This window comes from Ctenocephalides felis, unplaced genomic scaffold (genome assembly GCF_003426905.1).
Source record: "Ctenocephalides felis isolate EL2017-DRISC unplaced genomic scaffold, ASM342690v1 CF-g0.4_SCAFFOLD_03572, whole genome shotgun sequence".
Classification (NCBI taxonomy): domain Eukaryota; kingdom Metazoa; phylum Arthropoda; class Insecta; order Siphonaptera; family Pulicidae; genus Ctenocephalides; species Ctenocephalides felis.
The window spans coordinates 42898865-42926823 of record NW_020539726.1 but is presented as its reverse complement, the minus strand read 5'-3'; the positions used below and the strand labels follow the sequence as shown (position 1 = coordinate 42926823).

At 31.6% G+C, this 27959-nt stretch overlaps 4 protein-coding genes across 4 annotated transcripts in view; 1 reads left to right on the top strand and 3 right to left on the bottom strand.

The window, feature by feature from the left end:
* Positions 1–420: 420 nt before the first annotated feature.
* LOC113388545 (puromycin-sensitive aminopeptidase-like) lies at positions 421–10448 on the bottom strand. The gene is made up of 9 exons (XM_026625916.1): positions 10406–10448; positions 9191–9342; positions 7758–7875; positions 7526–7686; positions 5423–5674; positions 3246–3450; positions 967–1058; positions 748–879; positions 421–612 (listed from the first exon to the last, which is right to left on the bottom strand). The coding sequence occupies exons 1-9, from the start codon at positions 10446–10448 to the stop codon at positions 421–423; spliced, it is 1347 nt and encodes a 448-aa protein (XP_026481701.1).
* A 93-nt stretch (positions 10449–10541) lies between these two features.
* LOC113388544 lies at positions 10542–11045 on the top strand. Its single transcript, XM_026625915.1, has one exon. It carries the CDS (start codon positions 10542–10544, stop codon positions 11043–11045), a length of 504 nt encoding a protein of 167 aa, XP_026481700.1.
* A 4863-nt stretch (positions 11046–15908) lies between these two features.
* Positions 15909–17829, bottom strand: LOC113387739 (protein-associating with the carboxyl-terminal domain of ezrin-like). The gene has a single exon (XM_026625108.1). It carries the CDS (start codon positions 17643–17645, stop codon positions 15969–15971), a length of 1677 nt encoding a protein of 558 aa, XP_026480893.1. The 5' UTR covers positions 17646–17829; the 3' UTR covers positions 15909–15968.
* A 2209-nt stretch (positions 17830–20038) lies between these two features.
* The window catches only part of LOC113387607 (puromycin-sensitive aminopeptidase), a 22056-nt gene continuing 14135 nt past the window's right edge, over positions 20039–27959 (bottom strand). The window contains exons 4-10 of the mRNA XM_026624955.1: positions 27177–27470; positions 25488–25621; positions 25164–25374; positions 24792–24979; positions 22982–23224; positions 22625–22902; positions 20039–20833 (exon numbers count right to left, since the gene is read on the bottom strand). Of these exons, the coding sequence (XP_026480740.1) occupies positions 20281–20833; positions 22625–22902; positions 22982–23224; positions 24792–24979; positions 25164–25374; positions 25488–25621; positions 27177–27470 (1901 nt within the window). The 3' untranslated portion in view covers positions 20039–20280. The remainder of the gene's footprint in view (positions 20834–22624; positions 22903–22981; positions 23225–24791; positions 24980–25163; positions 25375–25487; positions 25622–27176; positions 27471–27959) is intronic.

The following is a 27959-nucleotide window of genomic DNA, read 5'->3' as shown; positions in this document are numbered from 1 at the left end:
TTATTATAATAATGTAATATGATCTTTTATGAGTTTTTGGTCTTTCTTACTCATAAGTTTGTTTTTGGTGAAAAGTACTCAATATACTCGATAGTGATAACGAATTAATTAAATTGCATATACTTTTGTTAAATTATTATTTAAAAAAAGTAAACTTATTGTTTTATTTTATTGTTTAGTTGAATATAGTTGTGGTTGTATATAGATTTTTTCATATTTGTACTAGTAACTTTCAATTTTGTTTACGTTTGTTTAAGATAATGAAAATACCGGTAATTTACCGGTATTCCGGTTTTAAAATAAAAAATTACCGAAATACCGGTATTGAAATTTACTATCTGTATTGCATTCCCTAGTCATTTCTATCTTACATTTCCTGTATCGACAAATCCTGCCCTGGCACAAGCCAACATATCGTCATCAGTCCCAACTGTCGTTGGGCGGCAACCTGGCATCCTTGATAGCTTTGGAAAAGTGTCTGACAGCAAAAGGTGAATAGACACACCTGTAATATCCTGTGCAACCTGGATTCACCTTGATCCAGTCACCGCGTGATACGTTGTTTAATTGAACTTCTAACGTCGGAGATTCCATCAGGATTGAATGAGCAACCTAGATAGAGAAATCTGTTAAAACAACTGAAATTATTCTTGGATAAAAATATTATTTCTATTACCTTATTTGGGTTTTTGCTGGTTGAAATGGTAATCGGTATAAGCCACAGTCTGTGTTCTGTATCAGGTTTGCCGTCTGCAAAAGAATCTCTCCTGAGTCAAAGTGATATTTCTGGTTTCGCCCTGGTGAACTTCGAACACTCTGATCAGAGGATAACCTGGTTGGAATGTCCAGGTTGACATCAGTTCGGCCACTGGCAGATGGCTAACAAACTGAAAAACAGAAATAATTGAAGATTTTTCCAAAATTTTAAATCTAGACAGTAAATATTACTCAAGTTTAGTGATTTACCTCTAAAGCTTTCCAGAAGTCCCCGGAAGATGCCGTGTTGAATTTATTTTTGGTCAGGAACATGTTGATGCCCTTGTGGAAATTGTTGTCACCTAAAAATGAATGAACATTAATTAATATAATGCGGAACTAATACTTTATTGGCTTTAAATTTTAATCATCTGTTGAATCATATATAAAATTCGCCGAAACGGCCTTAACGATTTTCACCAAATTTCATATTCGTATTCAGTAGACCTGAGAATTGGTAACTATCTATGTTTCATACATCTAAGTGATAAGGGTTGTACACCCTTAAATTTTTGGTTTAAATTTTTAAACTTTTTTGTATTGTTTTTTTTTAAATGTGGTGTTAAAAATACATACCACCCTAATTTTTTACTTTTTCAAAAACAACCCCTATTTTTTAATTTGAGTAATTTTAGTAATTCAATAATTTTTTATCCCCCGTTCAGTCATTTCGACATAATTTTAGTTTAGACTTTTGCGCCTAAAAAGAAAGCTTACATTTTAATTTAATATACATTTTATTTTTATCAAGGGTTGACCTACCTTAAATCTTTTTTTAATTTTGGATTTAATTTTCTTTATTTTAATTTTTTTAATGCGGAATTGACAAAATACGTGCTATACTATTTACTTCAAAAAACTATTTATTTTTATCAAGGGTTGTCCGGCCCGCGGTAAAGATACGATATAACCTTGAATTTTTTCACTCAAAATAATTGCTTCAATAATGTTACCTATAATTTTTCTCAATCTCGTACTATATATTAATTGTTCTCAGTAATAATAACATTTAAATTAATTTTTCTTAATAATAATTTGATATACATTATTACATATTTTTAGTGAATTAATTCATATTTTAAGTGAATTAATTTATCAAATCCTGTTCATATGTGCTCTATTCTATCTACGATCAACGAAATTAGTGCAGTAAATGGAGAGAAAAAAGGGTGTAACCTGTGAATTTTTTGACTGTGCTCCAATTTGCGTGATATTTTGGAATCTCTTGAACCAAGTTAATTCTAGATGAAATACAATAATTGTAATTTTGGTAAACATGAAACTATTTGATTTAAATGAAACAAAACAGACCCATAACAGTACACATTTTAAAGCTTATTTTGAGCACTATAAAACCCCATGACATATATAAAATGTAACAGCTCGCCGCTAGATGGCTTCAAATATAACAATTAAATTTCGAACAAAATAAAAAATCGGTTTTGCTTTTTTATATCCATCAATGTTGTTCCTAGAACACATTATAAAACACCGATTTATTAAGATTTTAATTGATATAATTTTGTTCATTACATGATTTTCATTTAAATGTATATTTTGGAGATATTTGCAAAAAAAACGACGAAAAACGCCAAAGAAACGAATTTTCAGTAACCAGTAACTTGATTTAGTAAAAGTATTTGCTTTTTTGAAAATCATAAAACATTTTTCTCTTATAATTAGTGCTTTTATCGATATCCGACATTATTTTGAAAAAAAAAAATAAAATTACACCACTGAGAAGGAATGTTATCCCCCTGGTGGTCTGAATTATTTTCACTTTTGAACTTGAATGTAAGATGAACCGAATTCCAAAATTTCATACAAATTGGAGCACAGTAAAAAAAATCAAACCCGAAACGCTCCATTGACTCGAGTAAATATTTCGTATCCAATGCCAAACTTTTGAATTTTTGACACAATGAAACTTTTAAATAATATCATTAATTTCTAAACGACTGCATTAGTTAAAAAATAATAATCTGTCAAATTGAATTATATAGGGTATATTCACTGACAGTCCACAACCGTCAGACGCATGCGCAGACTGTTCATCTGCCATACACATATACTGTATCTTATATTATTTTAATTTTTGCCACATCTCAGCTGCTATTCGTCAATAATAATGTAGACATTACATTTTCCTTATTTATAATCATGAATTTATTATATTCTAAAATTGTCTTAGCTCATAAGTGTATTAAAACATTTGGCAGATGACAGTTTTTGTTTTCAATGCCAAACAATGCCTCAAATATTTTCAATGTCAAACAATGATAAGCGTTTTTTTGTAATTTTTTCCACTTATTTCTACAATCTAACTATATTTCTATAATTCAAAAATCTTAAAAACATTCCCTTAACAAACTTCAGAAAGATTTATCAAAATCCGAATAATCGTTTAAGTAGAATATCCGTTCATACATCATTACAGAAGAATTTTATATATATATGATATTTGTTACTAAAATGCTGATCAATCTAACCTACGTAAGAGTGCAGTGTCCTCATTAAAGTGGCAGCCTTATCACTCCTCAATTCGTTATCAGTTGAAGAATCGTCCAGAACAGATTCAATAGGATCCGAAGGATGATTCAGCAAAGGTTTTGCAATTCTCAAAGAATCTGCATCTAAGGCACGCCAGGCAGTATCCTGCAGAAACTGACTGGACACCGCATACTCTGGATACAACTAAAAACCATTACAAACATAAACAAATGTCATAATTATATACTTACTAGCTGACCCGGCAAACGTTGTTTTGCTAAGTAAGGTATATTCTAAACAATTTCTAGAGAATCAAAAATATTAATACTTTAAGTGTATAAGGATGTGCTGTTTGAATGCTATATAGAATGAGGTATTATAAAAACAATAAACCCCATTAGTCTGTCTATATTTTGTCAATACAATCAAACTGGAAGATTTGTACACTTTCTATAGAAAACATGATTTAATCTAAGTCTTTTTTGGTCTTTTGACTTATTGATTACGTTTCAAGTTTTTCAGATTCTTTTTGGATTCTGAATTTTGTGTATAATTGTAAATAATACTACTGAGCTTATTAAAAAAATTCGAATTTCTGCGAGGAGAGATAGAAAATAAATTATGTATTTCTTCCTTGACGTGCTTTTTGAAAAACATTCAAGTAACATTCGATGAATAAAAGTAAAGTTAATAAAAAGTATATATGCAGAGCAGGGTGAGGCACAAAAGTCCAATTTGACTTTGAGCAAATATGAACTATATTGTGAAAACCATAACAATTATATCACAACAAATAACACATTTCAACCGAACAATTATCTGACTACGTACAGTAAAACTGCCAGCTACTTCATCATTAGAAAAATGAACTTTTTTTATGTCTTTCAAAAATTTGTTATTTAGACCTTTTTACCCTATAGGAGGGGTAACTTGGAACGGCCACATGGCAAACAAGTTCAATGTCTTATTTTAATTTTAAAGGTATTTTACAAAATAATTACATTCTTAACTAATGCTAAAAAAACTACCAACAGAAGTAAATACTTTTATTATAGATTTTAAAAGATTACTGTTTATTTCCCGATAGCACGAATCAAGGTTATAGCTGGTTAGACATCTTTTTCCCTCTACTTTCAAACATAATATAACTGGGAAAATGTTATTCGGGAAAATGTCTCTTTGATCGATACCAGATTTAGGTTCTGAATTAAAATAACATGAATAAAAAATAATATAACCTAGACAATGTTTTATAAATACCAATGTAAAAAACGTTTGGCATTTGACGTATTAGCCACCGTCCATTTTTTTATTGAAATTACGCTTCTACAAAAACTTTCAAATTAAAAATGTAAATGATCTACGCGATCTACGCGATTTTGAAATAAAATCTCACCTCTCCGACAACCTACTGTTTAGCACGATTTAAGATTGGCCAAATCGGTTTAGCCGTTTTCGAGTTTTAACGGATCATTTTATCGAGAGCTTCATTTTTAGATATAAGAACTAGCAAACCCGATAAACTCCGTAAATGAAAGTGAATTTGCAAATTATCCATTTCATTGAAGTGCTCTTTGGTAAACCACATTTTTTGCTTTTTGGTCTGACGTTAACACAAACAAAGCGGATGGTTTTTCAACTCGTGAACAGGCAACGTATAACTGCCCACGTGAAAAACAGTGATTTTTTAAATAATCTATTTGAAATTTATCCCGCAAGCACTAAGCTATTGGCCTTGCGACTTGTTAATTGTCATTGCGAACGCAAGGCGAACTGGAAATTGCAATCGTTTGAAGTCAAACGGAAGACCAGTCGGAATCATTGGTATGTCACCAAATCGCCAGCAATTTTTGATTGAATGGTGAAATTTAGTGCGTGTACATAATTATTCTTTGCGGCAAGAATTGTTTGTTGACCTAACCAAGCATAATTCTGATAATTCTCACTAATGTCATTACTCGAATTTTTAATTACGGTGCGTGAAGTTCCAGCAGCTTGCATTAAGGCACGATGCCATGCACAACTAATTTTCTTGGCTATAAACCTTCCGGAGCCCGAGACCTTTCCAACGAATGCAAAATTGTCGAAATCGGTTCGTGCGTTCTGGAGTTTTAACGTCAGAAAGGGAAACCCGACTTATTTTTATATATATGTAGATATCAGTATTTCTATTTACTTGTTGAATGCACAAAAACTCTGCATACTGCGCAAATCCTTCGTACATCCAGGATTCGGTCCACCAGCTCGGTGTCACCATTCCTCCGAACCATTGGGTGGCAGCTACGTGCGCCAACAATAGACAGCACCACTGTTTTGTCGTATCGCTCGCGTTGACTTCGTCCAGGAGAAGGGCGGAATCTCTGAATGCCAGCAGGCCCCAGCATTCGCTTGCACCGGCTGGAAATTCGGGGACGGCGACCAGATCAAGCTGGAAATAAAGAAAAGAGTGTGCGTAAGGTTCACACGCGATTGAAGTAAAACTTATTTGCTACTGTACAAGATGGCATTTAAGTAAAAATAAATACATCATACAACAATCTAGAATAATGTTCATTAGTAATATGACAACACTCGTGATGCACACATTTATTAGTGTCAATCATTATACACATTTATATAATGATAAATTATAAATTATATATTTATAATAGCATTCAAAATGTGTATAAAATTTAAAAACAATAATGTAATTAAAGCCATACTTCAAATACGACATGATCGGTTTGTCATTGTAATTAGCGTTTAGAACTTGAACTTTCATTAAAGAAATGAAGTAATTTAAATGATTAATAAATTCTATAATATTCGTTCACACAGTGGATTATGTTAAACAACGCCTAAACGAATATTGTTCTTGCAACTTCACTCATCATGTAATAATTGTGTTTGAAGAATTTCATGTAATTAAAATTAATATGCATTCATAGACTGATGGTTTTTAACTTCCCGAAGGAGAAGTTTATTTTTTCATCAAAAAATCCGATTCGCTAATTTTATGTTTTCTCGACGTTTCAAGCCAAAAGTATGTGTGTGTGTATGTATATGTGTGTGTCTGTGTATGTGAACAGATTTTTTGTTGTAAATCGACGTTTTCTCGAAAACGGCTGGACTGATTCCAAAAATTTAAAAGCCATTCGATGCACCTCGATGAGGACTATTGTTTATCAGTTTTGTGCGATGATAGTCCAAGCCGTTTCTTTATAAATAGCAGAAAAGTGAAAAAATTTTCATCCACGTTTCAGCCCGCAATTCTGAATCGATTTTGAAAATTCAAAAACCGTTCGAAAGATATTGGTTGGGAATCGTGCTGATTAGTTTTTGGTAGATCGGCCGGGCCGTTTTCTTATAATAGAGTGTAAAAAAATATTTTTCAACGATTTTTATTATTATTTTTTTGACGGTAGATACCATAGTCTTCTAGACCATACTAAAATATTACGGCCCTACGACAACTCGTTTAACTTTAAAAATTCGTCAAAGTTTGCAAAAATTGGTATCGTTTTTTTTAGCATTTGTCAAACTTAGACTTTTGATCGACGTTTTCTCAAAAACGCCTGAACCGATCTCAGAAATTTAAAAGCTATTTAATGTATCTCAATGAGGACTATCGTTTGTCAATTTTGTACGACGATCTGCCGAGCCGTTTCTTTGTAATTTAATAAAAAGTGTTAAATTTTTCGTCTACATTTAAGCTCATACTACCGAATCGATTTTAAAAAATCGAAAACCGTTCGAAAGATATTAGTTGAGAATGATACTGATTAGTATTAGGTGAAAATCTACCGAGCCGTTTTCTTGTAATTAACTGTTGAAAAAAAAATTGTGCCGATTTTTATGGAACTTTTGTTGACATATATGATGGTCTTATAGTACTTACTGAAATATTACGGCCTTATGACAAGTAGTTTAATTTTAAAAATTCATCATAGTTTGAGAAAATGAGTAGTTTTTTTGACGTTTGTTAAAATTAAAATTAGACGATTTACTTGATATAACGATAGAGTACTTGGTCTTAATGAACATACTGAACCATTAAAGTCCTACAAAAACTGGTTCAATTATAAAAATGATTGATTTTTAAAAAATTGAGCTTTTAGAAAATACTCCGAATTAACATGTTCGTTCGTTTTCAATTATGTGTAATAAATCCACTCGGAATACTTCTAATCACTCATAAATTAATTTATTTTTTATTTGTTAAGTCGATTAATTACACATATCGGGAAGTTTATGTAATTTGCCTCAAGGTAAAATACCAATACCAAATAGTCTTCGTTACCTTTGGTAGTGGATATTTCATGTCGAAAAATTCCTTGTAGTACGGTAAGACTTTAGATGTGACTCCGACTGCAAATCTGCCAAAGTCTTTTTTACCAAGAGGTGTGTAGACCCTGACACGTACGCCGTCACTGCTCAAAAGTTGCACGTAGTCGTACTCACCTAAATATATATCATAAAAGAACAAAATAATTATTTACGAATAGATTTTTTTTTAATTTATTAAATTTTACCTATGACTACTGCCAACATATATGTCGACATAGGAGGAGTTGGATCGAACTCGATGCACCTGAAGTCTCCTTGTTTGACACCAAATTTGACGGTCATGTTCGATATTCCTGTGTAGCCCTGAAAGTAATATAAACTAGGTGTAAGTGGCATTTTGTCTTAGGGCAAATTGCATGAACTACCCGAAAAAATTTAAAATTTTTGAATCGGTTCAGCAGTTTTTAAGAAAGCGTCGACAAAAGGTCAAAATTTTTCTATTTTATTTCGGAAATACACCTTGCTCGACAGTAAAATTCCTTCTTACTCTGTCTATCGTTTCAGTTTGCTCGTAAGTAGAGTCCCTTTTTTATTAACTTCCCGTAGGGTAAGTTATTGTAATGGGCCGAAAATCGGAATTGAAAATTTTTACATTTCTCGACGTTTTGAAGGTTTCTGAACGTTTTGGCATACTTCAGAAAAAATGGATGTGTGTGTGTGTGTGTGTGTATGTATGTATGGATACAAATTTTCGCCCACGTTTTCGGGCGTACGGATCAACCGATTTGAATGGTTTAAAAAACATTCGATTCCTATTGATAAGGAGATGTGCTGATTAGTTTTTGGCAAAGGCAGGTTTAGCAGTTACGGAGATAAGGAGCAAAGAGTGCAGAAAATACAAATCGAGTTTTTGAGTGAACGGAGTATCGGATTTGAATGATCTAAAAATCATAATGATTGATCATCATAATGATTGGGAGAAAAGGTGATTAGTTTCTGGCAGAGGCAGGTCCCGCCATTTCGAAGATACAGAGCTAAATGTGCAAAAAATGGCAGTTTTTGAGTGAACTAAGCGTCCGATTTGAATGATCTAAAAAACTTTCTGCTTGTATTGACAAAACAATTGCTTTTGAGGATAAAAAATTATTACATCTTTTTTAAATTTTCCAAAAAATATTTTTGTAATTTTGGATTAAAAATTCAAAAAATTACCCAGGCTAAGCACAGTCTGAGCGCCACCCTGGTACAAATGTTTACCCAAGTGCGTTTAGACTGTTTATGTGCTGGAGCACTTTTCCAATTTTGTGAAACTAAGCACAGTCTAAGTGAAAATGTCGCACAGAATTATTAGCAAGTGCGTTTAGACTGTGACTATACCAGAGCACTTTTTCAATTTTGTGCAAATTAGGCAACTCAACTATTTTTTTGAAATTGCATTCGAAATGAAATGACGATTGATGTTTATGTTCTGGAGATAAATTGATTTATGATTTATGATTTACATTTGATTTGCTCAGATATAACAAGATAGTGCAAAAATAATGAAAGTCAAACAGTATTTGTAACAATATATTTGAAAGCGTTTAAAATTTCTCGAATATTTCGTTACGGTACGGAAAGTTCCAGTAATTTGCCTTAAGGCACAATGCCATACACCACTAGTTAATTATATCTTTACCTGTGGAACCAAAAGAATGATCGTAAAAGTGGCCTTGAATGAGGGCTCGTCCCAGCAAGGAAAACATCTTCGGGCATCACTCGTCTCGAAATGGGTTAAGGCTGCGTAGGCTGTCTTGCCTTCGAAATTTGTGTAGGTGCTTCTGAAAAAACCTGAAACAAGAAACTCCAATTGAAGTAAATATTAGATGCCAGTCGCAATTTTCCTTAAGGGGCACACCTAGTGTGAAATTTTCAAAAAATCGAATTTTCAATTTTTTCATATTTCGATAGGTTATACCTTTAAAAATAACATACCCAAATTTTAAATCGATATCTTAAATAGTTCAATCACAGCCATTTAAAGAGTATATATAATATAGTATTTAAAGAGTATATATAATATAGTATATAGTATAATGATCATTTTATTTTCAAACACGTTTTTCTCGAAATAGCATTTTCCGAATTTGCTGCAGCGATTACTCAAAAACAAATGATCCGATCACTATCGAATTTTTTTTACATGTTCTATATATAGTTCTCCGTAAAATGACCTATCACATTTTTTGATCGGATCAAAAATCGAATTTTGGCAGTCCAAAAACGACCAAAATTCTGGGTAAAATTCGACTTTTTTTTAAAAAACGCCGCTATTTTGTCAATCTTTGATTTTTTTATCGTAGTTCATTTTACAGACAATATATTATCTAGTTTTACGAGAATTTTTTTTTTTAATTTCATCCACGTAGAAGGCCGGAATCACTGCAGCAGTGAAGGGTCTTTTTGTCGCGCCGTTGTAGATCGACGATAACTTAAAAAATATTTAATTTTTTTCTTCAAAAATTTTACTATGTATTCTGTAAACATGTGTAAATATATTCTTAAAATTTTGAAATGATTGATAAAGTAGTTTTTTTAATATAAATTCCCAAAAATCACCTTTTTTTAGACGGTTACACTACAGGGTCCGGCACTCGAAGTGTAACCAATTTCAAACAGCTCGCGTAGCTGATGCACGTGTACCAACTGTCAGTAAGTTAGCTAAATGATAGTTTAGTCTATTGTTTATAAGCGTACGAAAGTATTTAGTCGACAGTGAACGCGAAAAAAAGAAATCAGTAATGGATTTCAAACGTAACAGTGTGATTACATTATATTTAGCTGGAAAATCACAACCAGCGATTGTTCGAGGGCTCAAACACCTTAAAGTGAATAAAGTTTTCGCTTATCGCACCATAACTCGTTACAATGAAACTGGTAGCATCGCAAAACGTCATGGAGGTGGTCACCAAAAGACTGCAATGTCACATGAGATGGTCAAAAAAGTGAGAAAGCGACTCGAGCGAAATCCCCGACGAAGTGCCAATTAAATGGCAGAAGAACTCAATACATCTGACCGTAGCATCCGCCGCATACTGAAAAATGATCTCAAGGTCAAGCCTCATAAGATCCAAAAGGCACATGATCTTACGTCGAAGCAGCAGCAAGTGAGACTTCAGAGAGCTAAGGAGTTGCTTTGCCTGGCCGAGAGTGGTAAATTTCCGAACATTGTGTTTTCCGACGAGAAAATTTTCATAATTAAGCAATTCGCACACTCTCAAAACGATAGGGTTTACTTGACTGAACGTTCAGACAAGAATTTGAGCCATCGACTGGCCACCAGGAGGCAACACCAGCCACAGATAATGGTTTGGCCCGCTGTAAACGCAGATGGGCGATCTCCAATCGTTTTCATCGAGCCTGGCGTCAAGGTAAATGTGCGATATCATCGGGAAAGTATTCTGAAGCTTGCTTTGAAGCCATGGGCAGATCAACATTTCGGTGGCAGACCATGGACGTTTCAACAGGACTCGGCACCGTATCATAAAGCTTGAGTGAACCAAGAATGGCTGAAAAACACCGTTCCGAACTTCAAAACGTCCGCACAATGGCTCTCAAATTCACCACACGCGAATCCTATGGATTATTTTCTTTGGGCCATTTCGGAGAGCAAGGTCCGAACTAAGGGGTGCATCAGTCTCGAGGCGCTAGAAAAAGCCGTTGTCCGCCAGTGGGCCAAAATACCTGCAAATCACGTTCGGCCAAATGCGATTTGTATTTGGACCGTCTAAAGGCCATAGTCAAAGCAAAAGGTGGTCATGTCGAGCAAAAGTAAATTGTTCTTAAATTTTGTATTATTTTTACACATTTTGTACTTTGAATCGAGTAAAATTGATTTTCCAAACTGAATTTATGGCTCTTTCAATTGGTTACACTTCGAGTGCCGGACCCTGTAGTTGTGCCCCTTAATCAATTCTCCTTACCTTTCGGTTTTTCATTAAGCAACCCACTGTAATCAAATAACAAAGCACCTCTACCAATAGGCAACTTCTTTTTAAAGTCCAGTGTTATAATTTCATCATAATCATTGTATGTGATTTCCGGCTCGATATCCTCCTCGTCTTCCCTGTGCAAAACAACACTTTTGATATGCAGTTGCACCGAATTAAGGACTATTCTTTGCACCGAATCCAAAATCTACAAGGACCAAGAATTAGTGCAATTCGGCGTTTTTTGCACAAATTTATGGGGCTATTCTGCCGTAACAGAGGTCATAAAATATCGTTGTCATGATAACGCAATCTTATGCTTGTTTATTGGTAGTAAAAATTATGAAATTGTCTATCTATTTGCTGTGCGGTCAGGCGTATTTTACGGCAAATTGCTGGAACTTCCCGTACCGTAATGAAATATTCGAGAAATTTTAAAAGTTTTCAAATATATTATTACAAATAGTTATCTAAATATTGTTAGAATTAAAATCTAATATGATTACACCAAGAATGTAAAAAGAATCCAATAGGAATCTTGCAAGAATCCAAAAATAATCTCAATTTTGCATGAAGCATCCAAGGATCTCAAATGAGTAGTCAGATGAATCTACAAAATATCTAGTAAGGATCGTTTAAGAATCTCGTAAGAAATATCTAATATAAAATCTAGTATAGATCTTATAAGAACCCTAAACGTAAGAAGAATCTTCTAATCTTCTAAGAATCTAGTAATGATCTCATAAAAATCTTATACGTATCTAATAAGAATCTTCTGAAAATAATCTAGTAAGGGTCTGAAAAGAATCTAAAAACTAGTGGTGTATGGCATCGGGCCTTAAGGCAAATTGCTGGAACTTCCCGTTTCTCAATGAAATATTCGAGAAATTTTAAACGTTTTCAAATATATATTATTACAAATACTGTAACTTTCATTATTTCTGCTATCTTGTTATATCTGAGCAAATCAAATGTAAATCATAAATCATAAATCAATTTATCTCCAGAACATTAACAATCGTCATTTCATTTCGAATTCAATTTAAAAAAAAAATAGTTGCCTAATTTACACAAAATTGAAAAAGTGCTCCCGTATAGTCACAGTATAAACGCATTTGCAAACAATTCTGTGCAACATTTGCACTTATACTGTGCTTAGCTTGGCGGCATTTTCACATTTTTCAATAGTTTTCACAAAATTCGAAAAGTGCTCCAACATAAACAGTCTAAACGCACTTGGGTAAACATTTGTACCAGAGTGACGCTTAGACTGTGCTTAGCCTGGGTCATTTTTTGAATTTTTAATCTAAAATTACAAAAATATTTTATGGAAAATAAAAAAAGATGTAATAATTTTTTATCCTCAAAAGCAATTGTTTTGTCAATACAAGCAGAAAGTTTTTTAGATCATTCAAATCGGGCGCTTAGTTCAGTCAAAAACTGCCATTTTTTGCAAATTCAACTCTGTATCTCCTTAACGGCAGGACCTGCCTTTGCCAAAAACTAATCAGCACATCTCCCTATCAATAGGAATCGAATGTTTTTTAAACCATTCAAATCGGTTGATCCGTGCGCCCGAAAACGTGGAGGAAAAATGCGGACATACAAAACACACACACATCCATTTTTTCTGACAAAGAGGTATGCCAAAATGTTCAGAAACCTTCAAAACGTCGAGAAATGCAAAAATTTTCATTTTCGATTTTTGAACGATTACAATAACTTACCCTACGGGAAGTTAACAAGCAAGGAATAATGTTATGATAACAGAATTCTAGATGATGCAGTTATCATAACATTCTCCCTTGCTTGTTTATATGTAAAATACGCCTGATCGCACGGCAAACAGATAGACATTTCCATAATTTTCAATACCAAGAACAAGGATAGGAGAGCGTTGCCATGAAGACGCTATCTTATCGTTTATTTTTTTGTCTTTCTTTTCTTTTTATTTTATTATTATTTTTTTATTAACATGTGTTATATATATATATATATATATATATATATATATATATATATATACCTAGTAGACACGCCGCTGGGTGTTGCTACTATCTTCTTGTTTATATTATATGATAATTATTGTTAGTAATCTCTGCTTAATGTTAATGAATATATAAAACTGATTGCAGAATAAATTAAATAAAAAAAAATCTTATCGTTTATGTTACGGCAGAATTGCCCTTTTAATCTTACAGCAATCTCTATCGATTCCTTTCCCTCGAAATGAAATGTGGTTTTGTCCAGACATGGTTGCAACTGAATGTTGTAATGAATAGGAACCACTGTTCTCGGCAACCTCTGGAATTGCAGCTCGAAAAGTTCATTCATTGTAGAAAATTATAAAAAATATGCAAAAACTGTGGATAAAACACTCAAGACATTGTTAACGATTAATAATTGATACTTAAAATTTTGATGCCAAATTTTGGCAAATGTCAATATTCTTTTGTCAAAATTAAATGTCACGTAAAAATAATTTGTAACTAGTGGTGTATGGCATCGTGCCTTGAGGCAAATTGCTGGAACTTCCCGCACCGTAATGTTATATTCTAAGAGTATTAAATGTTTTCAAATATATTATTATAAATACCGTAACTTTTATTATTCGTATTTTAGAGTCAATATATAAGAGCTTATGAATTAGACAACAACGTTTATATATGTTTACCTGAAAAGTAAATAAACAAAATTTGATAAAGTGGAGTTAGAATGGTTAGAATGAAGGACCTTATCTCATATTTTTAAGAATTATATAAACTGAATTGCAAAGATAAAATTATTTATTTGAAGTATATAAGTGAGTTTTAGAACTTTAGTTAGAACTGAAATTAAAATTCGAATATTTTCGAATCATTTCTTTTATTTCTCAAGATTCAATTCACAATCTGTTTTTTTTAACATTTTTTTATTGACATATTATTCTCATATTTATTTATTTCTTTGTTTTGAAATTAAGAAATAATTTTTTGCCTTCACACAGTCAATACAAGCAAAATTTTTTTGAATCATTCTAATCGGATAAACCGTTCTCTCAAATATTGCTGACTTTAATACTTTTTGCTCTGCATCTCCGAAACGGTAGGACCTGCCTATTCAAAAAAAAACTAATCAGCACGTCTCTCCATCAATACGAACAGAATGCTTTTTGAATCATTTTAATCGGATAAACTGTTCTCTCAAAAACCGCTAATTTCTGCACTTTTTGCTCTGAATCTCTGAAACGGCGAGACCTGCTTTTTCTAAAGACTTAAATGCTTGTCTTCCCAACGAACAGAAAACTTTTTGATCATTCTAATCGGATTCTCCGTTCTCTCAAAAACTCGATTTCTATTTTCTGCACTCTTTGCTCTTTATCTCCGTAACTGCTGGACCTGCCTTTGCCAAAAACTAATCAGTACGTCTCCCTATCAACAGGAATCGAATGTTTTTTGAATCATTCAAATCGGTTAATCCGTGCTCCCACAAACGTCGACGAAAATTGTATCCGCGCATACACACACATACACATACAGGTATGCCAAAATGTTCAGAAACCTGTGAAACGTAAAGATATGCAAAAATTGTCATTTTTTGACCGAGTTTGAACTAACTAGTTATGCATAGTGCCCTCAGGCAAATTGCTGGAACTTTATGTACCAAAAATTAACATTTTTAAAAAAGCTTATTTTTTTTTAAAAAAAACCTTGGAATATTAGATTTTAGAAAATTTAGAAAAAAATGACTTTCAGAAATTTTTCCATGTTTTGAAAATTTTTAACTTTTTTTCTGATTGTGAGTAATCCTGTTTGCGTTCTATTTTAGAGACAAAATATAGAAGCGCGTAAGCGCTGCTTCGCAGTCTACTGGTGTAAATTAAAATTTGTGCTCTTTTTAAAATCTCTATATAATGTCTGATAATTGAATATACATATCCTTGTCAATAAGAATCGAATTTGAATTGAATTACTCAAATCGGTTGATCCGTGCACTCAAAATCGTGGACGAAAAATGCTATCCGCACATACACACACACACATACATCAATTTTTTTGAACGAAAAAGAAAGAACGAATGGGACTTCACTCATTTAAAAGATGAGTATAAAATCAGTGTAAGAATGATAACATTCTAGATCCTCCCCCCACGAGGTAATGCCTAAGGGCGGTTTTCGTGGGGACCAGAAGCAATGGCAAAGCGGAGGTTTTAGTCGGTATTAAACCCAGGCGGTATTGAGTCCGACATACTCAGACAAAAGACCTAGTCTGGGATGCGTAAATGCAAGAAAAACACACATACACACATCCATTTTTTCAAAAGTATGCCAAAATGTTTAAGAAACCTCTGAAACGTGAAAATATGCAAAAAATTTTCATTTTTGATTTTTTGTGATTACTTACACCTAGTTTGTACTAATAACGCATTGTAAATAATTATATCTGTGTGTATTAATAAAATGTCTGTGATTACATACATACATACATATATAAATAATATAACATATTATTATTCGCTCCAATTACTTGTGTCGTCCCAGCCATCATCCACCAACGTATTGGACACCTCAAATTTATTTGAAGCAAAACTATTCAGTTCTAAATTAGTTTTTGCAACTTCATCAACTAAAAACACATTCGATGCTTGTATAACTGGTTCCATATCATGGAACAAATCTAATTCATTATCTTGTTCAACGGGCTTTGATTTATTTACTTTTATATCTAAATTTAATATATCATTAATAACTATTGGTTTTTGTTCGATAATAGGAGTGGGTTCTGATATTTTGTGATCGTTATCCCAGTCTTTCCAGTCTTCGGTGTCTTTGGATACTGAATTGTTGACACAATGGTCTTCTTCGCCATCGGGTGATGGGCGTTCAGTATTTGTCAGTAAGGTTAGGTTTGAAGATTTTTCTATCGGTACTAAATCTTTTGGTTTGCCATTGGAGAATAATTTTTCTCTTTTACCTCCTATAACAGCAGAAGAGCCTAATAAAGGCACCAGTTCAGCTAAAGAGCGCAGTGTTAAAGCAACTAACTCATCATTACTGTCTTTTATGCCGAGTAAAAGCTCTGGTAAAATATGTTCTTGTAAATCTGTTTTTTTGAATAACTTTATAAAACTTGGAAAGTGGTGCAAAAGTATCATGCGGATCTGCAAGTCTCTAACCCTAAATACGTTTAACAATTTGGGTGCTATAATAGATTTAAATACTGGTTCTGTGAATAAACCATCAGGATTTGTTTTTGTTTTTGGATTAAACAAATATGGTAACAAGAATTCTTGTGCAGTTAAATCTAAAAGCACCATTCTTGATATCAAAAGCTCACCCAGATGTGTTGCTGTTTCTTGTTCATCCAAAGACATCAAAACCCCATGCAACTTTTTAAAAAATTCAGTTTTTTCTTTGTTAGACTTTATAGGCAAGTCACTTAAAAACGAATGCAACATAATTATATCATGGTTAAAAAAAGGGTGCAGAAGTAACGATGAAAATTGTGGTCTCATCACAAAATTCTGATGTTTCAAATGCGCCGAACAATATTTACTAAACTCATCAAAACCAGCTACATCATCATGTTTTAAATGTTTCTGCAAATCCAAAACCAAGTTTGCAAACGCATACTGATCACAACCGCTCCCATTATTCTTCTCTTCATCAGGATCAATAGATTTCGTGTATCTATACCCCTTAGACTTAGCCAAAAACTCTGCAGTCATTTTTGACTTTGCCATCAAAAACTCCAAACCACCCAACTTCCAAGTACCATTCTGCGTTACATAAATACTGGATATACATATATTATTATGAAAAGCATGTGCCTGCTCGTGCAAAAACACTAGAGCACCTATTACATTCCTCAATCCCAGACATATCTGTATACTCGATAACTGATTCTGGTATAAATGAAGAGGCTTGGCACTTTCAACTGCTAAATAAAAATCTGTACCTTTGTTCCAGGATGATACGTACTTCAAGATGAATGGATGCCGATGCAGCATCAGGTTCTTTGTCATCTTTTCCAGTGTCCATGATTGACCGTGTATGCCTGTTTTGCTTTTGAAAATTGATAGTTTTGTTTCGCCATTGGAAGCAGAATATAAAGTCCAGTAGTCTGTTGTTTCGATGGCTTTTTCTTCTAACTGTAGGCCATTCATGTGAGAACTTTCTATGCCCATTTTATAACATAATTTATATGCAAATTATTTAGCACTAAAGTAATAATAATGTAGGTATTTATTAATTTATTTGCAATCTAATGTGATTCATTAATGTGTGATGTTGCTTAAGATTTTATCATATTTCACTCAATATTTTAAGTTTTCTTATATGTCCACTATTCAAATAAAAACTTTATGGATATATTTTATAAATACAGAGTTTTTAATATTTTATTAATTCTTTAATATTATTTTATTCATTTTATTCGTGTTTATTATTTAGAAACGAAATCGTCCGCACCAAATGTCAAAACTGTCGTCAAAATGGCAACTGTTAAATATAACTATATTTTTATTAAGTACAAAAATTTAATTTTTGTTTAAAAGCTTCAAGAATGTTATTAATTTATTTAATTTTATCCGATTTTTAAAAAAAATAATGTATGCATACATAATAATAAATAATAATAATGTAAATAATATTCGTTTTTGAATCGGCGTCATTTTGACAGTATGAAGTTAACAATTTGTGCAATATTCGAATTTTAATAAAAGATCTAATTACAAAATCACAATTAATTTAAGTTAAAATATTATAAACTCAAATGATTTGATTATATCAAATGTGTATAAACGCATAGTATAAACGAATAAATATTTTTTAAAGGATTAGAAATATATTTTTGACTCAGCGCCATGTTTGACAGTTTGAAGTCGATAGTTTGTGCAAATTTTACTTGAATTTTAAATATAGATAACTTATAATTAAAATAATATCAGAAAAAATATTAAGATTTTGAAAGATTTACAAAATTTAATTTTATTCGGGTGGTTTAAAAAAAAATAGGTTTTTGATTTGACGCCATGTTTGACAGTTAGAAGTTGACAGTTTCCGCTTATTTAATTTGATTTTTAGAAATAATTTATCTAATTACAGAACTATAATGTAAATATCGGGTAAAACTTCAATAATTGGAATTATTTAATTAATTTAATGTTATTCAATGCGTTTAACGAAAATAGGGTTCAAAAGTTAAAATATATTTTTGGCTCTACGCCATATTTGACAGTTAGAAGTTGACAGTTTCCGCTAATTTAAATTGAATTTTAACAATAATTTATCTGATTACGAAATTATAATGTAAATAATATTATATAAGACTTTTAAAATTTGAATTATTTAACTAATTTAATGTTATTCAATGTGTTCAACGAAAATACGGCTTAAAAAAATATAAATTTCAAATTTTAATAAATTTGATTAATTTTATAAATTATGAATTTTAAATTTGACACCATGTTTGACAGTTAGAAGTTGACAGTTTCCGCTAATTTAATTTAAATTTTAATATTAATTGATTTAATTACGAAACTATAATGTAAATATGATATACAACTTCAAGAATTTGAATTTATTTAATTAATTTGTTGTTATTCAATGTGTTTAACGAAAATACAGTTAAAAAATATATAAAATATACTTTTTGCCTCTACACCATGTTTGACAGTTAGAAGTTGACAGTTTCCGCTAATTTAAATTGAATTTTAATAATAATTTATCAGATAAGACTTTTAAAAATTCGAATTATTTAATTAACTTAATGTTATTCAATATGCTCAATCATTAGACGCCATGCTTGATAATTTCCGCTAATTTAATTTGTATTTCAATAATAATTGCTCTAATTTCAACATAATTTAAATAATATAAAATAAAACAATACAACATGTACGCACAAAAGTATACATGTATATTATTTCAGAAAGTATGTCACGATTTTCTTTTTGTTATATTATTTTTGAGGTCGACTGTATGTGAATATTGTCCAAATTTAATTGCAACTCAAATTTATTAGTTTCATGTAAAAATATCTTAAGAATTACTGTAGTTTTATATCAGTGTTATTTTTTCACTGTAACGAGTTTTGTATCTTGTGTAAGATCTCAAAGCCAAATAAATTTCCATGTTGGTTCTATACAAAAACATCTCTTTATATAATTGCAAAGGTATATATGAAAAAAGTTCTTAATCTGCCCATGATTCCCAATTTCTATTTGTTTATATCATAAGCACATTGTAATGAAGCTCTAATATTACAAAATTACATTATGTGCATCTCGAATAAAATATGAAGTGATTGGAATCATTCACATAATATTCACATCACTTATATTTGCATAATTATAATAAACCATAAGTCGACCATATTTTTCTTTTATCTGCTCTCTTGTTAAAAAAAGATGGTAATTGGGTTTGATGGGTCTATAAAATATCTTCATAAGTAAATAGTTTTTATTATCATGCAAAAGAAAATCAGCTTTCAATGATTTATAGTTTATTTCATTATTTTTTCAATTAAATTACTCATAATAAAAGTATGTTTATATTCTTCTATTAAATATTTGGTGCGACAAGATGTGATCCATCCCACAGTATAAAAAATAATAATCATGAGAATTTGTTTTAAATTTCTTTTTGGCTCTATAAAACATCACAGCTCAAACAGCAGTAAATGCACTTTGAATTGTTAGAAAACGAACAACATATAAACATTTCTATATTGTACTTGATGGTAATTTGTGTACTTACAATAAACAATTTAATACTAATTATTATTATCGCTAAGAATAAAAAAACATCTTACATCGTTTATTAATGCGTCTTCAAAAACTCTCTTATTGCAGGAACATCACGTTTCAACCAGCCTGCAGTTAAATGAATAGTCTCGATGGACTGTTGCACCGTCCTCTCAGCACCGGGAACGGGGTGCTCCTTGAAGAACTGCTCGATAACCTCAGCCTTCTTTGTACAAGCAAAACCATCTGTACAATATTTCACGAGCCTTGTTAACAGAAAACCGCCGCTGTAGCGTTCGTTTAGGAGTTTAAAGTTATCTTGGAAGAACTTCCATGCCAGCTCTCGGCCTGCTGGGTTTGAGGCTACTGAGATAACGACAAAGACAGTGTCCTGAGTTCTGACCTCTTCAGACAAACTGAACTGTAATACTTTGGATAAAAGTTCTGGGTTTTTGATCACGCCCAAAGCTCGCAGGATTCTAACTTTTTCCTCGTGCAAATCAGCTTTGCGGTATTCTGCAAGCATGTTATTGAAGGTTTTTTCGTCGGCGTCTTGGAGCACTGCCCGGTAACACACGTTGCGGAGATCCGCCACCAAGGGGGCTTTGGAAGATAGATAGTTTTCAAATCTGTAAAAAAATAAATATCAATAACATATTATCCATCTATATTATACGCTTGATATTATACTTGACAAGAGCCTGAAATAATATCTATTATTATTGATTGACGGCTTGCTTATGAATAAATAAATAAAATAAATAAATATATATATATATAAAATTCTTCTGTAATGATGTATATAAACATACACCTCCTAAACGATTATTCGGATTTTGATAAATCTTTCTGAAGTTTGTTAAGGGATTTTTTAGGTTTTTTTTTTTTTTTTTTTTTTAATTTCAATAATTATTACAACTGCTAATTTATTAACATCAAGTAATATAGATAGATAATATTATAAATTTAAATAAATAAATAATAAATAATTTTTAGGATGTATGAGATTATAGAAATATATTAAAATTGTCGAAATAAATGAAAAAAATTGCAAAAAACGACATATTGTTTGACATTGAAATTATCTGAGACATTATAAATTATAGGAGACTTAGACAATATTAGAGTATGTATAATAAATTCATGATTATGAAAAAGAAAAATGAAATGTCTACATTATTATTGCCGAAACGCAGCTGAGATGTGCCAGAAATTAAAATAATATAAGATACAGTATATGAATGGCGGACTGAATGATACACATATGAACAGGATATGACAAATTAATCCACTTGAAATATGAAATTAAGTATTAATCAGGGCCGGTCCTACCTTTAATGGGATGCATGCAAAAAATAAGAGCGCCCGCTTTAGGGGGCGCCAACACAAGATTCGGATATGAAATTTTCAATATAGTTTTTTTTTTCAATATCATTTAAGAAATATATAGTTTCTTTGCATTTTTTACTATTCTTTGCACAATATTTTTAAAATATGTTAAAAACTTCACTTTAAAACAATAAATGGGAAGGTAAAGATGAATACATATAATGTGGCCCTTACGATATCAATTAGGAGAAGTTTAACCCTTTCCACTCGCGAATTGCGGTATCCGAGGGGAAAAGGTTAATATATGCAATTTTGTATATCTTAAATAATAAGAAATAAAATCAAAACAATCCAACAGGAAGTACCAGTGTTATGTTATGGTTGTGTTTAATAATGAAAGGCTAGAATTTTTTTTGCTCTCTATGATTTCCTCAATAAAATAAATCGCATAAAATGCCCAAAATAAATGGGTAAAATGTTTCAAGAGCCAAATATTAATTAATGATAATAATTTTATTAATAAAATGTTAAAACGGGTAAAATAACAAGTGGGGGGGCCGCTTAAAAAAATGGCATGCGGGCTGGCTATAAGGATCCCAGGAGCGTCCCTGGCAATAATTTATATTAAATTATTACTAACAAAAATGTAATTTATATATTATAATTACTATAAACCAGTTAAAATATGATATGAGATTATAAAAAATATATGCAACATTATTGTAACAATTATTTTGAATGCCAAAATCCAAGGTAATATTGCACTTTTACCGCGGATACTATATAATATTTTTTTCTTAATTTGTTATGCCGTTTAAAAAACTTCAATTTTCAATATAGTGTGGGAATTGAGACTCATCATTATTTAAAGCAGTTCTACATTTAACATCGCTCATGTTATAAATGTTTATGCATTTTGGTGTGAAGAGTAATTTAAAAAACAATAATTATTATTTTTAGGTAAACAGTAAATATTAGTATAAGACATTAAAAAATTGTAGACGTGGGTATAGAATTACGTCTGTTGGGTCATCTAGTATATATATATATATATATATATATATATATATATATATATATATATCCCTCACCTTGTTTTGGCTTCCTTAACCGTGCCATCATCATTCAACGCAACCAGTCTGTTCAAAACCAAACTCCTGAGCAAAGTATCGAGATGACTCTCGCCTTTGACGCCCTCCCATGAGACTTTGCGCGAAATCTGCTTATAGACTCTCAAAGCGTAGGCATCGAAAGCATCTCGAAGATCTGTATGGGACATCAGACCGGACAGGGCCAACACAACATGAGTGACTGAAGACCACACCGTGTAATTGGTCTCTTCTGTGAAGGCCTCCAACAGTTGCAGCACCTAAGGGGTAAAGGATAATGGAAATATGAAAGCCATGAGATAATTTCATGTTAAATTTAATATATGTATTTTTTATTACCTGTACTGTAGAACAGTGTCCAGCCTTAACCATTGCAAACAGATCATCCAGAAGTCCCAATCTGTCCAAGGGTGGTAAGGCACCACTTCTGATAGCTGGTTCTAATTGTCTCAACATTTCCGGTGTGTATTTAACTCGGTAGTATCCCACGGTTCCTGAATTGATTTTGACCCATTCGCCTTCAGCAGTATTGGGTATTGTCAGGGTCGTCGAAGGAGTATCCAGCATTGTTGATAAAGCCACCTGGGAAAGGAAAAGGATGAATAGAACTAGTGTTGTGTATGGCATCGTGCCTTAAGGCAAATTGCTGAAACTTCCCGCTTGGTAATTAAACATTCGAGGAATGAAAATAATCAATAATTGTTTTGAATAATTTCAAATAGATTATTTATTATAGATACATACTGTGAGTTTATAAGTGCTTATTAAATTGTGCGGTGAGCCCAAGTGTATGTTTACAAGAAATTTGTTCAATTTTCCTTTAAATTAGATTTTTTGATAATTAACTTCCCGTAGGGCAAGTTATAGTAATCGCAAAAAAATCGATAATGAAAATTTTTGCATTTCTCGGCGTTTCAAAGGTTTCTGAATATTTTGGCATACCTCAGAAAAAATGGATGTATGTGTGTGTGTGTGTGTGTGTGTGTGTGTATGTGCGGTTACAAATTTTCGTCGACGATTTCGGGAACACCGATCAACCGATTTGAATAATTCAAAGAACATTCGATTCGTATCAATAAGGAGACGTACTGATTAGTTTTTGGCGAAGGCAGGTCTAGCCGTTCCGAAGATACGGGGCAAAAAGTGCCAAAAGCGGTAACTCAGTTTTTAAGAGAACGGAGCGTCAGATTTTAATAATTCAAAAAACATTTTACTTGTATTGACAAGGTGAAGAACCGATCAAATTTTCATGAAGGTAGGTCTAGCGGTTTCGGAGATCTAGTAAACTTTTGGCAATCAAGAATGATCATTAGACATATGCACATCAAATTATCAGATATTTCATAGAGATTTTAACAATAAGTATAAATTTGTTAAAATTCCTATGGGTTCCGTACCAATGTTTACGCGTTAGACGGCGACGCGGCGCTTACGCGCTTTCATATTTCGTCTTTATGCAGTTAAAGCAGTACGATTGCTTTGAAAAAAGTTTAAATCTTCCAAAATATGTCAAAATAAAGAAAAAATTTTTTTTTAAAAAAAAAAAAAAAATTTTAAATTTTTTTTTCAAAAGTAATTTTTTGTTCAATGTATAGTTTCTCAAACATCTTATTTTTTCGAAGTAAAATTTTTTTCAAAAATGTTAATTGTTTTTAAAAAAATAATTTTTGGTACGGGAAGTTCCAGCAATTTGCCTCAAGGCATGATGCCTTAATTGCCTTAAGACAGAATTCCACTTACAGCTAGTTTAGAGTTTTTTTTCAAAATTTTGAAAATTTTTTGAAGGTCCGATTTTTTTAAATTTTTTGATAATTTGGAAATTTTTGAAAATATTCGATTTTTTTTTAAATTTTGAAGTAATCTTAAATTTTCGTAAAAAAATGATTTTTTTTAAATTCTGATATTTTTTAAATGATTCGAAATTTAGTTTTTTTTTTGAAAATGATGAAAAATTTCGAAAATCGAATTTTCTGAAAATTTAAAATTTTTATTTGAAAGTTCTCAAAATTACGAAATTCTTTGTAGAAGCATTTTTTGCAGACTTATAAAAATTTTCATTTCCAATTTTTTTACAATTACCACAACTTGCTCTACAAGAAGTTAATTATATAAATTTAAACCTTTGTATATGTATGTAATAAATCTTTACCTGTTTAGGATTTTTTGAGGTAGATACAGTGATGGGAACCATCCATTGGGTATTCTTATCGTCCTTTCTGCCATCAGCACAGAATTTTTCTTGTGTCAATGTCAGAACACGGTTGAAACCTTCCTGTTTAGCTGTAACCGACACCATTGGGAAGCCAACTTGCTGCGTCCATGTAGACATCACAGCACCTGAAAAAAGGTAAAGAACCATTTATTAAATAATATCTGAAAAAATTTAGCTTGTATTAATTGTCCCAGCTTCTAAAAACAAGTAGTACATTAACCATAAACAACCCCCACAAATTTTCTACTTTTTACAATTTAATAATAATTATTCTGGTTTTTCTATTCATTTCTATCATTTCCCACTTACCAATAGGTTTTCCACTGGCTTGTTCCAAAGCCGTCCACAAATCTTTTGTAAATGTGTTCTTGTACTGATTCTTGGTCAAATAAATATTCATGCCCTTTCTGAAATCTTCATCACCCATATAGTTGTGCAACATTCTAATCACGGAAGCGCCTTTGCTGTAGGAGATCTCGTCGAAGATCTCATCAACTTCTGATGGATGACCGACAGGCACCTGGGTAAAAAATAATAGAATTTTAATTCAGAAATATTAAAAAAAAATTGGATAACAATAAATGTATTTTGTAAACATTATTATGTTAATATTATTGATGATGGTGAATTTACCTCAATAGCGTGCGAGCTGGCAAGAGAGTCCAAATCGAGTGCAGAGATCAATGTTTCAGTAACAAATTGCGTCCAGATATCGTAATCAGGAAAGATGTGGTTGACACATAAGAATTCTACGAACGATGCATAACCTAAAAAATAATTTTTTTTTATGTATTTTATTTATTTATTTTTTAAACACCATAGCCCACAGAATAGAACCCACAGAACTTAAAAACACTATTATTATACATGAAATATGGATAAATTACAATATATAGCATAAAACATAATGCACTTAAAAACACAAAATAACAATATAGAATGTAACAATTTTATTCAATTACATAGAATAAGATAAAATAATAAAAAATATTTGGAAAGAAATAATAAGGCTAACTTGAGCAATTATAATTACAAATATTTATATATTCATAGTAAACCAATACTAGCATTGTATAACAACTTGAATAACAATTTCTAATATTAAAATGCTTTGTAAGAGTAATATATAAATATAATAAAAAAAAAACAAATATAAAAAGTTTCATTGAATGATTGTAATCGAACGCTCCGTTTTCTCAAAACCTGAATTTAAATTTTTCGTACTTTTGCCCCGTATCTACAAAATAGCAGGACCTGCATTTCGCAAAAACTAATCAGCACGTCTCGCCGTCAATATGAATCGAATGTTCGACAAAAAATTGTACCCGCGCATACATACATCTACATATACATTAATTTTTTAAAATAGTGAATAAAATATATTAAAAAACTTGCTGGAACTTCCTGTACCAAAAATCAAATTTTATAATAAAGATTATTTTTTTTTTAAAAAAAATGGATTTTTGAGAATTTTGAAATTTTTGCAATTGTCTTTTTTAAAAAAACGTTTTTTTTATATTTTGAAATATTTCTGAAATCTTGAACTATTTTTTCAAATAGAGATAAATTTTGAAGCGCGTAAGCGCTGCGTCGCAGTCTAACGGATAAGCAATGTTACAAAACTCATAGAAATGTGAATAAATTTTTTACTTATTTTAAAATCTCTAAAATATCTGATAATTTGATGTACATATGTCTAAAGATCATTTTTGAGCGCCAAATGGCATTTTTGTTTACTCTTTTTACTCGATCTCCGAAACCGCTAGACCTGCCTTCCCAAAAATGTAATCAGTTCATTTTGTCAACACAAATAAAATGTTTTTTGAATTATTAAAATCGGACACTCCGTTCTCTCAAAAAATGGATTACCATTTTTCGCACTTTTTACCCCGCATCTTGGAACGGCAAGACCTGCCTTTGACAAAAACTAATCAGCACGCCTCCTTATCAACAGAAATCGAATGTTGAAATCGGTTAAACCTTGTTCCCGAAATCGTCGACGAAAATTTGTATCTGCACACACACACACACACACACATACACACAATCAAGTTAAGAATGATAACATTCTAGAACCTCCCCCCACGAAGTAAAGCCTAACGTCGGTTTCCGTTTTAGTCGGTATTATACCCAGGCGGTATTGAGTCCGACATACCCAGACAAAAGACCTAGTCTGGGATGCATAAAAGCTGTACAAAAAAAAAAATACATACGCGTCTATTTTTTCCAAGATAAGCAACAATTTTCAATTTTTATTTCCGACGATTACAATAACTTACTCTATTAAAAGTTAAAAATATAAAGTATCTTTTTACTATTTACCTTCATTTAGCCACAAATCAGACCACCACTCCATGGTAACCAGGTTACCAAACCATTGGTGAGCAATTTCATGACCGACCGTCAGAGCAACCCACTGTTTGGTTTGTGCAGATGAATTTTTGGGATCAATCAAAATTGCAGTCTCTCTATATGTAACAAGACCCCAATTCTCCATAGCACCAGCCGAAAAGTCAGCAATGGCAATTAGATCGATTTTGGGAAGCGGGTAAGCAATTTGGAAGTAGTCTTTGTAGTAGGGGAGGACTTTGGTTGCCACTTCTAGAGCATATCGACCTAAGGGGGGGAATAGACACATAATATAATAGGACTAACATATCATATATAAAAATTCTTCTGTAATGATGTATGTAAATATACTCCTCCTAAACGATTATTCGGATTTTGATAAATCTTTCTGAAGTTTGTTAAGGGAATTTAGTAGAATATAGTAGAAATAAATGAAAAAAATTGCAAAAAACGCCATGTTATTGTTTGACATTGAAAATATTTGAGGCATTGTTTGGCATTGAAAACAAATGAAAACTATCATCTGCCAAAAAATTCAATTTACTTATGAGCCTAGACAATATTAAAATATGTATAATATATTCATTATTATGAATAAGAAAAATGTAATGCCTACATTATTATTGCCGAAAAAGTAGCTGAGATGTGCCAAAAATCAAAATAATATAAAATACAGTATATGTATGGCAGATTGAATTAATTCACTTATAGTGTGGGTATTAAGACTCATCATTATACGATACACGTATATATATA